The following is a 12,251-nucleotide window of genomic DNA, read 5'->3' on the forward strand; positions in this document are numbered from 1 at the left end:
AGGGGAAAAGCTGGTGTTGGCTCCACAGAAGGTACCTTAAGCCCCCCCAGAAGACATCAGCTGCACCCCTATAGCCACAAAACATTTTATTTACAAAATATACATACAGAGTACTATACATCAGGCCCTGTCACCACAGAAGTGGCTCCACAGCTGGGTCAGGGAGGGCGAAGCTCTGCCCTTTGGCCCCAGAAAACTGAAGGCCTAGCTGGGGGTGAGATGCTACTGGGGCTTGGCTGCTATGTGGGGCTGAGGGAACAGGTGCTGCCAGGCACAGGGGGGTGGGGGGCGTGGAGACCCAGGAAGGTGAGCTGGGAGTTGGGGGGAAGCAGCAGGCTGCAGGGTCCAGGACCCCATGGTTCTGAAGATGAGGGCAAGGGGCTCGGGTCACGTCTTGACATCCAGCAAGGGCATCCGCTTGTGCTGGTAGCCACTCTGCCAGCCATGTACCACCTGTGAGGGAGATCATGCCACGGGCTGTGTGCCAGGAGTCTGCCGCACAACCTTGGAGGAGGTAGCCCTCTAGCCACAGCAAGGCTCTGGCTTCAAGGGTGCAAACCGCGGGCCCACCTCTCCTGATTGTGCCTGTCCCAAGTGCTCACCTTGGGGTCTCCCACGTCAGAGAGCAGCTCCTGCTCGGCCTCGTGCAGCTCCTCAGCAGGGTCATAGCTGTACATAGGGAGCAGGTGATGGCGAAGCCGGTCTACCCTGGGGAGCATGGGACGGGTTCAGCTCCGGGGGTCCACAGACACCTGACTGCCCCGTCTCTACTGCTCCTGGCGGGGGCGCTTCCAGTGGGTGCCTTTTGGGGTACACTAGAGCTCTAATACATGTCTGGGTGTGAAAACCGAACAGTGGAGTGTAGGGAATTCCAGGCTAGTTTCATAATGCCTGAGGGGCGTCTTAACCTGCGCAGGGAGCTGAGATGCCATGGGGAGAACTTTAAGCAGAATGTTCAGGGGGCGGGGACACTCACCGCTTTTTCTTCTGGACATACATTACCTGTAACAGAGACACAGCACTGTGGAGGCAGCTGAGCCCAGCATGGCCCACGAGTGAGTGGGGCCCATTTCCACACCCTCCGCTCCCGTAACAGGACAGCTGAGGTGCCCTGTGCAGGCTGGACCAGGCCCACCCAGCCCTGCCTTAGCAAAAGTGTGGGTATATATGAGTGGATGTGGGGGCTCCTTACCACAGCCACCACCACCCCGACCAGGGTGATGAGGAAGAAAGGCCCCAACACATAGCCCACCATGGAGTCGCTGTTGGCCTGGGGGGCATTGGGCACTGTGGTGTTACTCATGACATCGGCAGCTGGAGGGCTGGGTAGTCAGCATGGGCAGTGCTGCCTCGGGAGGGCGCCTCCACTGGGCTCCCTGGGGAGGAGGAAGGAGGTTGTCAATGTCACCCAGAGAGACACCTAGGCTCTGGATCCCTCCCCAAGAGCCAGTAATGTGTGAAAACTTAAGTCAGGTGCTGGGACAAGGGATCTTCCAGGTCAGTGTGCTGGGGTTAACCCTCCAGCAACTCTGCAAATCCTGGGTGTAAAGGGCACCCAGGAAAGGCCCAGAGTCAGGGCCTGAGGCCCTTTCAGCTCCTATCCCCAAATCAAGGTGGGGCCCAGCTCAGGGTGCTGGCCGAAACATTTGCAGCTATCAATTTCTGGGGAAAGGTTAGGTGTATGGTCCCAGCCCCTGCCCAACCTTCTAGGGCACTGGGCTGCCAGCAGCTCCAAGGGAGCAAAATAAGGAGGTTAAGATTAAACTATGAGGGTCCTGGACTGTAGCCTAGGGGTGAGGTAGGGGCTTCTGAAGGGGCGCATCTCCCTCAGTCCCGGTCCAATTCCCACACTTCAGGCCATAGGTCCTATATGCCCTCTTTGTCCCTGGTGTCACTCCAGACATATCTCCTGGGCACCATTTCCCCCACTGGTCTCATGTGCCAGGGTAGACACAAGTGGGCAGGACTGGATTGCATCTGCGAGGTGATGTCACCTTCCCCTGATCCCCACTCGGGGCTCCGCCCTAGTCCCTCCCCTCCTGGCCCGGGTTTGACAGGCGGAGGTGGAGAGGGTCAGTTCCCATGACAGAGGGAAGGAGATTGCCCGTGGAGGCTCAACGCCGATGCCCCGCGGTCTGCGACCTCGGTTCGCCTCGGTTCCCATCGGAAGGCAAGGTATGAGCTTGGGCCGGTCCCGGGGCCCGTGGGGGCTGCGGGCTTGCCCAGTCGCATCGCACCGTCCCAGAATCGCACCGTCCCACAGTCGAGGGGACATGCCGAGATAGGGAGAGTGACAGGCCGTTCTTAGGACGCGGACCAGCAACGGCGTGCGGGAGGTAGTTGCCATGGCGCTGGGAGGCTCAGGCCGGGGGAGGGGAACTTGGGAGCGCAGAGGGGCCCGGGTATCCCGGAATCCCGACACCCCGAGGCGTGGACTTGTGCCGGCGCTCTGCAGCCCATCCAACCCGGCCATGCCTTACCTCCCGCCGCTGCAGCCCGGAGTGGAACGCCCTCGGTTGGCTCCCGGGCCCCGGAAGAGCCGGCAGGCGCGTGATCAAAGGACCCGGGGAAATGGGCGGGGCCACAGCATCGGAAGGCAGAAGGCCCGGAGACTCCTGGAGCGGCCAATCAGGAGGCGGGGAATGGGCGGTGCGAAGGCGGAGACGGCCCGGGCTGCAGGGACCACCACGCGACGGCAGGGGGCAGCCGAGGGCTGCGCAGCGGGGAGGGGCGGGGCGCGCGCGGCTTCCCGGCGTCCCCCGGGGCGGGAGCGCTTGGGAGTTCACATTCCAGGCAGAGCTTGGTCTCCTTTGCGTGCTGATCTGGTTGGAGCCCTGGCCCCACAAGCGCCCCCGTTAGTCTTTTTTTTTTTTTTGTCTTTTGGCCTTTTCTAGGGCCTCTTCTGTAGCATATGGAAGTTCTCAGGCTAGGGGTCGAATCGGAGCTGTAGCCGCCGGCCTACGCCAGAGCCACAGCAACTCGGGATCCGAGCCGTGTCTTCGACCTACACCACAGCTCACGGCAACGCCAAATCCTTAACCCACCGAGCAAGGCCAGGGATCGAACCCGCAACCTCACGGTTCCCAGTCAGATTCGTTAACCACTGCGCCACGATGGGAACTCCGCGCCCTGTTAGTCTTTATAGAACCGCACAGACGGTAGTATTGCAGCCTGGCCCTCTGTGCTCTGCCCAGAGGGTAGAATATGCAGGTCCAGAGTCGCACCTGCCCAGCCCATGGACCTTGGATACACCCACCCAGCCATCCTCTCTATGCCTCAGTCTTAAAGTTGGCAAAACAGGCTGCTATAAAGATTACACAGTGACATGGGTAGAGCCTGGCACATGGCATACCCTGTATTTTAAATTCCCTGTTAACCTCCTTCCAGTTTTCTGAGGCACAGACGGAGCTATGAGGTGAAGTCCCCCTGGGTCACAGGTAGCTTGATCAGTAGGTGAGCTTGGTTTGGTAAGTAAAATGTCACAATGTCACACACTTAACTGGAGAAATGTGAATAAGATTGTTGGATTTTACCAGTGTCAGTGTCCTGGTTGTGATGTTATACTACAGTTCTGCAAATGTTAGCACTGGGCGGAGCCGGCCAAAGCATATGAGGGATTGCTAATATTTCTTACAACTACATGTGAGTCTAAAGTTAAGTCAGGGGTTCCCGTTGTGGTGCAGCAGAAACAAATCCCACTAGTATCCATGAGGATGCAGGTTCAATCCCAGTTCTTGCTTAGAGGGTTGGGGATCTGGCATTGCTATAAGCTGTGCCGTAGGTCGCAGAGGTGGGTGGGATCCCATGTTGCTGTGGCTGTGGTATAGGCCGGCAGCTGTAGCTCCAATTCAACCCCTAGCCAGGGAACCTCCATATGCCACCAGTGCGGCCCTAAAAAGCAAATAAATAAATAAAGTTACGTCAAACTGTGTGTGTATAGTTTATACCACACCCTCCTCTCCACCACCACAATCACATGCAATTGGGAAAATTCCAGATTGGCAGGTGATGGAAAACGTCCAAGGACATAAAAGTTGTGGCAGGTTAAGGTCTCCTGAATCCTCAAGTGCTAATGGAGATACAGGGGTGGCATGGGTCATTGTTCTTGCCAGGGGCAGCCAATGGCATGGACATGGTTGAGCCACTTCACTTCCTCAAGTCCTACCAGCGGCAATTAATTGAGGGCAGATCTGAAGGAGTAATACCCAGTTAGGAACCAGAGGACAGGTGAGAACTCTGGCCTTTTGCTTAGAATTGCCACCATCTGACTGATGGGGAATCAGATAAAGGGAAAGGAATGAGAGAAAAGCTTGGGTTTGGAGGCTGCAGGTAGATTTCCTGGGGTTCTCAGGCTTTTGAGTGTGGAGAGTAGGGAGACCACTCATGCCAGGCTTTTACCAGAGCTGAGGGCAGAGGGAGGAGGCCCCTACCCATGTAGTGCCCCTCTCATCTTACAAGGAAGTGGGAATTAAGTAGTAGGTTTTAGAAACCAGGCCCCCTTGTCTGCCCACACATCCAACCTTTGTCCCTGTTCTCAGGACTTCCAACCACATAAACTGAGGGTCTAGTGATACTGGGATGATACTCAGCATGTATTTACTTCCTTTACCCCAGAACACTATTCAAGGTAGTAGGGGCAACTTCAATTTAAGGAGTTCCCGTTGTGGCGCAGCGGAAGCGAATCCAACTAGGAACCAGGAGGTTTCGGGGTCAATCCCTGGCCTTGCTCAGTGCGTTAAGGATCTGGCATTGCCGTGAGCTGTGGTGTAGGCCGGCAGCTGTGGCTCTGATTAGACCCCTGGCCTGGCAACTACCATATGCTGTGGGTGCGGCTCTAAAAAAGACCAAAAATAGGAGTTCCTGTAGTGGCGCAGTGGTTAACGAATCTGACTAGGAACCATGAGGTTGCGGGTTCGATCCCTGCCCTTGCTCAGTGGGTTAACGATCCGGCATTGCCGTGAGCTGTGGTGTAGGTTGCAGACACGGCTCGGATCCCGAGTTGCTGTGGCTCTGGCATAGGCTGGCAGCTTCAGCTCCGATTAGACCCCTAGCCTGGGAAACTCCATATGCCGCAGGAGCAGCCCAAAAAATAGCAAAAAGACAAAAAAAAATTAAAAAAAAATAAATAATAAAAAAGACCAAAAATAAATAAATAAATAAATACAAATGAACAAGCTGAGACCCTGAGCAGCTCAAAGACTTCTGAGAGCCCTTGGTGTGATAGACAAGGGTAGGGCATAATGGGAGGATGGGTGGGGCACCTCTTTCTGACCAGCTGTGTGCTGGCTGCTGCTCTAGGGCTGCATTTGAGGCCTGGTTTGTTCCTATGATGACATAAACTTCAGTAAGTTAAATCCACATACTGTAAACCCTTGCAACTAGTAAAATAACAGAGTTATAGCTTATCAGCCAACAAAAGAGACAAAACAGAAGAGTTCTCTTTTGGTGCCTCAGGTTAAGGATCCAGTGTTGTCACTGCAGTGGCTTGGGTCACTGCTATTGAGTGGGTTTAATCCCTGGCCTGGGAAATTCCACATGCCATGGGCATAGCCAAAAAAAAAGAGATAAAATAGAGTAAAAAATTCTCAGAGTTCCCACTATGGCACAGTGGGTTAAGAATCCGATTGCAGGAGTTCCTGTTGTGGCTCAGTGGAAATGAACCTGAACCTGACCTAGTATTCATGAGGATGCAGGTTGGATCCCTGGCCCCACTCAGTGGGTTAAGGATCTGGCATTGCTGTGAGCTGTGGTATAGGTCACAGAGACAGCTCAGATCCTGCATTGCTGTGGCTGTGGTATAGGCCAGCAGGTGTAGCTCCTATTCAACCCCTAAACTGGGAACTTCTATATGCTGCAAGTATGGTCCTAAAAAGCAAAACCAAAACAAAGAAAAACTGACTCAAGAAGAAATAGAGACTCTCAACAGACCTGTAATAAGTAAGAAGGTTGGATCAGTATTCGAAAACCTCCCAAAAAAGAAAAGTCAGGACTAGATGTCTCCACTGGCCAATTCTACCAAACATTTAAAGAATTAATATCAATTCTATCCCAACTTTTCCAAAAATTAAAGGAAGGGGAACACTTTCTAGCACAGTGTGTGAGGCCAATATTATCCTGATACCAAAGCCAGAGAAAGATTCTGTAAGAAAACTAAAATAGGCGAATATTCCTTACGAATATAGATACAGAAATCTTCGAAAAATACTAATAAACAACATCCAATGGAACTTTAAAAAGGATTATACACAATGACCAAATGGGATTTATCCTAGAATGCCAGTGTGTTTCAGCTATAGGAAAATCAATACCACACAGCACATTAATAGAACAAAGGAGGACAAAGGAAAACAGCCACATAACTCAATGGCTGCAGAAAATCTGACAAAAATTCAACATTCGGAGTTCCCTTCATGGCTCAGTGGTTAATGAATCCAACTAGGAACCATGAGGTTATGGGTTCGATTCCCTGGCCTTGCCCAGTGGGTTAAGGATCCAGCATTGCTGTGAGCTGCAGTGTAGGTTGCAGACGTGGCTTGGATCTGGCATTGCTGTGGCTGTGGTGTAGGCTGGCAGCTGTAGCTCTGATTCGACGGATTGGACCCCTGGCCTGGGAACCTCCATGTGCCACGGGTGCGGCCATGGAAAAGCCAAAAAACAAACAAACAAACAAAAAATCAACATTCTTTTGTGATAAAATCACTCAGCAAACTAAGAATAAAAGGGTAGCCTTTTCAGCAAATGGTGCTGGAACAACAGATAAACTATATGCAAAAATTTGGAGTCCCTGTTATGGCTCAGCAGGTTAAGAACCCAACTAGTATGCATGAGGATGCGGGTTTGATCTGTAGCCTTGCTCAGTGGGTTAAAGATCTGACATCGTGAGCTGCAGTGTAGGTTGTAGATAATGACTCGGATCTGGGGTTGCCATGGCTGTGGTGTAGGCTGGCAGCTACAGCTCTGATTCAGCCCCTAGCCTGGGAACTTCCATATGCTGCAAGTGCAGCCCCAAAAAGAAAAAAAAAAAAAAAAAAAGAAAAAAATTATCAACTTGAATTTATACCATGTAATATGGTATATACATTATGATGCATGATTTTATTATACAAAATTCTAGAAAATGCAAACTAAATTATAGTGACAGAAAGCAGATTAGTGTTTATTTGAAGAAAGTGGCATGAGGGTCAGGAGAGACCCTCACACACACAAAGAGGCACGAAAAAACTCTTTGGGGTGATGGATAGGTCTCTTTGTATGAACACATATGTCAAGCCTTATTATACACTTTAAATATGTGCAGCTTATTTAAGTTACTTATATCTCAATACAGTTTAAAAAAACATGAGTAAGGAATGCCTTAATGGGGAGTTCCCACTGTGGCTCACTGGGTTAAGGATCTGGTATTCAGTGCACATTTACCTGATAAACGAGATAATGGACTGAATGACACGTGGGACAGTGGGCCCCTATCCAGGGCTTGGGAAGGGGGAGACACATAAAGGAGGAACCAAGACTGTAGCAAAATCTGTCGGCCACTACCATACCGGCCTGGTTCAACCTTGCCAGGCTGGCCCAACGTGTCCTGACCTCATTACTAACTACTCTGTGGCTTCAAGTAAGTCAATACCTTGGACTCTCAGCATTCTTCACTCTAAGATAATACCCACCTCAAAAATAACAACGTTTATGAGATTAAGTATTAGGTAAATGATAACATGGTCCATAAATGTAAGGGACTATTTCCTTTTGACTACAAAAATCAAATTGCTATCAAGAGGTAGAGGAGTTCCCTTTGTGGCACAGCCAGTTAAGGATCCGGTGTTTTCTCCATGGTAGTGTGGGTTTGATCCCCAACCCAACCCAGTGCAGTGGGTTAAAGGATCTGGCGTAGGATGCAGCTGTGGCTTGGATTCCATCCATGGCCTGGGAACTTCCATATGCCTTGGGTGTGGCCATAAAAAAAACAAACAAAAAACCCCCAAAGAGTTGGAAAAAATACAAAATCACAAAAAAGAAAATAAAATTCCTCATAATCCCAACTTCAAAGGGTACTTCCTTCCCAGCCCTGTCTCACACAAGTTCACTTACTTTTGTGCACTCACCTGGTGTTCTGCGTGCAGTCCCTGTCTTTCCACCTCCAAACCTTTACTCCAGCTGTTCCTCCACTCCATCCAGAAGCCCACTGGCCTCTTTCAGGAGGGCGGGGCTGCTCCACAAGGAAGGAGAAGTGGGGGACGAGCTTCACTGAGACGTTGCCCCCTAGAGCTGGGGGGCCCCCACACCATTCTGGGATAAGGGTTAGTGGGATTGAGGAACCACAGTTCCCACGGCTGCTGCTCCCATCCCAGCAGTCTGAGGAGGGGAGGCGTGGGGCTCTCTCTACTTCAGGGTACTTTGGGGTTGTCATGGGTGTTGCAAGGAGTCTTAGGAGCAGGGTCCCTCTCCACCTGGCCCCCAGCCTCTCTCAAGCCCTGAACTTGCCCTGACTTTGCCTAAGTTCTTCCATGGTGGTTCCAGGGGTCCCCTTCCACCCCGGTGGTTTTTCTATAACAGGAGGCTCACCTTCCTTCCAAAGCTGGGCAGGGCCAAGGACAGCAGGGTGGGGCTGGGGTGAGGAGCGAGGAGCGAGGAGCGAGGAGCGAGGAGCTCCCCTTCTACCCCCATGGGTCTGCATATCCTGAAGGAGTTAAGTGAGGAGGGCCTAAGTGAGTCCTGAAGAAGGTGGGAAGGAAGGGGTGGCTGACGGGGAGGCCCTGCTGGCCAGCCCCTGACGGCACCTGAGGCCTGACCTGCAGCTTTCCTTCACCTGCTCAGTGTGACCCCCGCCAATCCTACTTTCCTCTCGTCCTCTCGTCTCCTCCAGGCTTCAACTCCCTCAAGAGTGAGGTGAAGATCACAGTACCTGCCTCTTAAGGTAGATTCCGGGGCCAGGGCCCTGGTCCCTAGCCCTGTACACAGTAGGGGGTCAAGGAATTGTCTGATCTGATGAGAGAGGACTCGCTAAAGCGCAAAGCACTAGTCAAACAATATTAGCTGTTATAATTGGTCCACTCCACTTCCTCAGATCCAGTCCCCTCCAAGTAAAACAAATTCCCCTCGACTCCACCCCAGCAAACTGCAAACCCCCTCGCAACGGCTCCTCCCTTCTCCAGTCTCAGCCCCAGTTCGGCTTTTCTCGCCTGTCTCAGACTCAGGCCCTGCAGGAAGTGACCAGCCTTCCACTAGCTCCTGCCCAAGCCTGGGAAAGTTCACAGGCTCCTGTGCCGAGAGATAAGGGGGTGGAGAACTGGGGCTTCCTTCCCACTTCCCCTCTAACACTCGGACTCAAGGCAGGAAGAGAGAGCTGCAGAGGGGCCTCGGACGACAGGCTTCCCTGGGCTGTTTGTTCGGACTGGTCCGTGGGCACCAACAGCCTTACACCAGAGGGAAGAGGCTCTGCCCCTCTACCTGCTCCCCCGCTCCCTCCCCAGACCCCCAAGGGGACATTTGCTTCTAGGTTTTGGGGGACAGTGAAGGTGTGAGTGTGTGGCTGTGCACTGATGAGAGGACAGAGTGACACTACGTATACGCTCTTTGGGCTGTGGACACTGCCCCAAAGCCATGGCTCTCTGCTCCCTTCAGCCTGCACTCCTAGGCGCCTGCTCTAAACCACTCAGCTGGAGACCAAGCAGTCTCCCTGCCTTCAGAAGACGGGCTCTTTGACCTTTCCAGAAGGATGCATAGCGCATGTGCATTGTGAGCCGTGCAACGTTATATGGTGCATTCAGAAAACCGCAAAAAGTCTACGAGGCTCAGGGAAAAGAAAGGCAAGGGTAAGTGGTAAGAAATGAGTCTACTGAGGTGGGCAGGGGCCAAATCCCAAAAGGTACTGGGTACTACTCTAAGGTCTTAGAGCTTTACTCTGAAAGTTGTGGGTACGAAGAACCAGATTGTGGCCAGGACTCTGGTGGCTGGGGCGGGGGGCGATCAGTGAGCCACAAGGGGAACTCCAGGACAATCATTTTAAAAGAGGTATTTTTGGAGTTCCTGTTGTGGCTCAGTGGTAATGAACCCGACCAGTATTCCTGAGGATGCGGGTTCCATCCCTGGCCTAGCTCAGTGGGTTAAGGATCTACTTGCTGTGAGCTGTGGTGTACGTCCCAGATGTGGCTCAGATCCTGTGTGGCTGTAGTGTAGGCCAGCAGCTGCAGCCCCAATTCAGCCCCTAGCCTGAGAACTTCCATATGCTGTAAGTGCAACCCTAAAAAATGGCAAAAAATAAAAAAGATATTTTCATGTCAATGGAGCCAGAAGAGCTGGCTATTTACAGCATGGCCAGAGATCCGCATTCTTTGCTCAGGGTTCCAAACTGGAATACTGGTGCAAAGCCCCTTCTCACTGTGCCTGTTTCCCAATCTGTAAAATGAGAGGAATGGACTCCATGATCCCTAAAACCCTCCCAGCTTACCACACAGTGATTCACCACTGTTGCCTTATTTTTATCCTTTTTACACCTCCGCCAGTGCATGACTACTCATACACCCTCGATAAATATTCATGGGGAATTGCCATGAGCTGTGGTGCAGGTCGAAGATGCTGCTTGGCTCCCATGCTGGCAGCTCCGATTAGACCCCTGGCCCAGGAATTTCTATATGCCGCAGGTGCGACCCTAAAAAAAAAGGTGGTTTGCTTTCCTAGGTCTTCGCTTTCTTGACCATACAAAGGTGATGAACACAGGTCCTCTGTGTCACAAAGATGGCAAAGACTAAATGTAAAGCAGTGAACACCTCCTGGCACCGCGGGCCTGGCACACAACCCGGGAGCGCTCAGTAGGCAGCAGTGTCGTCTTCCCCAAACGCCCAACCAGATGTAGTCACTGCTGTTTTAAAACCTTTGTTGGCTTCCCAGTCATGCGGAGTAAAGTTCAAGCAGCCAGCCAAGCCACCTGACCCCAGCTGACCTTTTCTGCGGCACCTCCTGCCCCTCCTCCTCCCTCTCCAGTACCCCTATCATGTTCCAGCCCCAGCAAACTCACTGTTACCCGAGCGCAGCGCCCTTGCACATGCCGTCCCCGTGGCCGAGAATCCCTTCACCCCTCGTGAAAGCCTTTCAGATGGTGGTGGTGGCTCCTCTGGGAAGGGGTTAGTCACTCTCTTGGCCTTTTTTTCCCCTTTTTTTGGCCATGTCCATGTCATGCGAAAGTTCCCAGGGCTGGGACTGAACTGGCACCACAGCAGTGACTCAAGCCACATTGGTGACAACCCTGGATCCTTAACCTGCTAGGCTACCAGGGAACTTCCTGGCCTTCTTTTGATTGCATTTGTCACTTTGCACTGTGCTTGCTTGTGTCTGTTGTGACTTGTCTTAGTGAACTCAGTACAGACCTTGGCATTTCCCAAACAAGTGTTCACTCACAGCCACTCTAATGATCACACACACTCCTTCACTTATTTAACGCTCAAGACAGCCCTGCGAAGTGGACTTCTTCCACCGAATAGGGAGGAACATGGACAGTAACTTCTCCAAGATCACAGAGCTTGTCCACGGCTGAGTGGAGACCCGAACCCTGGTCTTGTTCCAATGCTCACAGCTTCTGCTACGGCGGGCGGTTTGTCCTGTCCTTCCTCGCTTTTCTGAACCCTTTACTCGTCCTGCCCTTCTGGGTCCTCTGGCCCAAGCTCTCTCCTTTGGCCCCTCTCACCCCAACCCCTAAAGGCTCACCTCCCCAGGCTGTCACCTCCTCCACTATGTGCCATCTGTCACCCAAGCTGGTGCCTCTGTGAGGACTGCATGTCCTGGGCTTAACACACTGCTGGTATTCAGGACACAGAACATGGAGCCTCATGGCAGCATCGCAGATGCCGTGATGTTAGCTGGGTGTCACAAGACCAAGGAGATAAAATAAACCTTTCACACCTCAAACGTGTCTGAAACCAGAAAGTAAACAAATCCATGGTTTATAACAACAGGCTTTCCTGAGCATGATTATCAGGTCTCCTGAGAGGGTGGGAGCCAGCCTGACTGGGGTTTGAATAGGAATTCTGCCAACTCAGTCTGGCTTGGGTGGTCAAAGCTGCCACCTGCAAATGACAAAGGGTGTAGGAAGTGCAATGCATGTTACACCACTGGCCCTGGTGCTGGTTCCAGCAATGTCAGAGCTGCATTCACTTTCTTTAGGCTAACTTCCTCTTGTCACTCATGCTCAAAGCTTTGGGGCCTCTTGAGTCTTTCTCTCTCATTTGTTTTCTTGCCACAAGTCCTGCAGGCAGGCTGTT

The 12,251-nt window shown here is 52.2% G+C and overlaps 1 protein-coding gene across 2 annotated transcripts; it reads right to left on the reverse strand.

The window, feature by feature from the left end:
- On the reverse strand, positions 70 to 2,689 carry LOC100156657 (uncharacterized). Of its 2 annotated transcripts, NM_001190191.1 has the most exon segments (5): positions 72 to 453; positions 603 to 708; positions 977 to 1,002; positions 1,193 to 1,376; positions 2,481 to 2,574. In NM_001190191.1, coding segments are annotated over 4 exon segments (309 nt in total). In that variant the 5' UTR covers positions 1,304 to 1,376; positions 2,481 to 2,574; the 3' UTR covers positions 72 to 387.

This window comes from Sus scrofa, chromosome 7 (assembly GCF_000003025.6).
Source record: "Sus scrofa isolate TJ Tabasco breed Duroc chromosome 7, Sscrofa11.1, whole genome shotgun sequence".
In the NCBI taxonomy this organism is placed as follows: Eukaryota; Metazoa; Chordata; class Mammalia; order Artiodactyla; family Suidae; genus Sus; species Sus scrofa.

Bases quoted from the DNA above. Each gene is read 5' to 3' on its own strand.
- LOC100156657 (XM_021098094.1), bottom strand. From the start codon at position 1,281: ATGCCCCCCAGGCCAACAGCGACTCCATGGTGGGCTATGTGTTGGGGC. The intron at 709-1,192 runs GTAAGGAGCCCC...CATGCTCCCCAG, and splicing joins TCGGGGTGGTGGTGGCTGTG to GGTAGACCGGCTTCGCCATC. The intron at 454-602 runs GTGAGCACTTGG...TCTCCCTCACAG, and splicing joins CTGACGTGGGAGACCCCAAG to GTGGTACATGGCTGGCAGAG.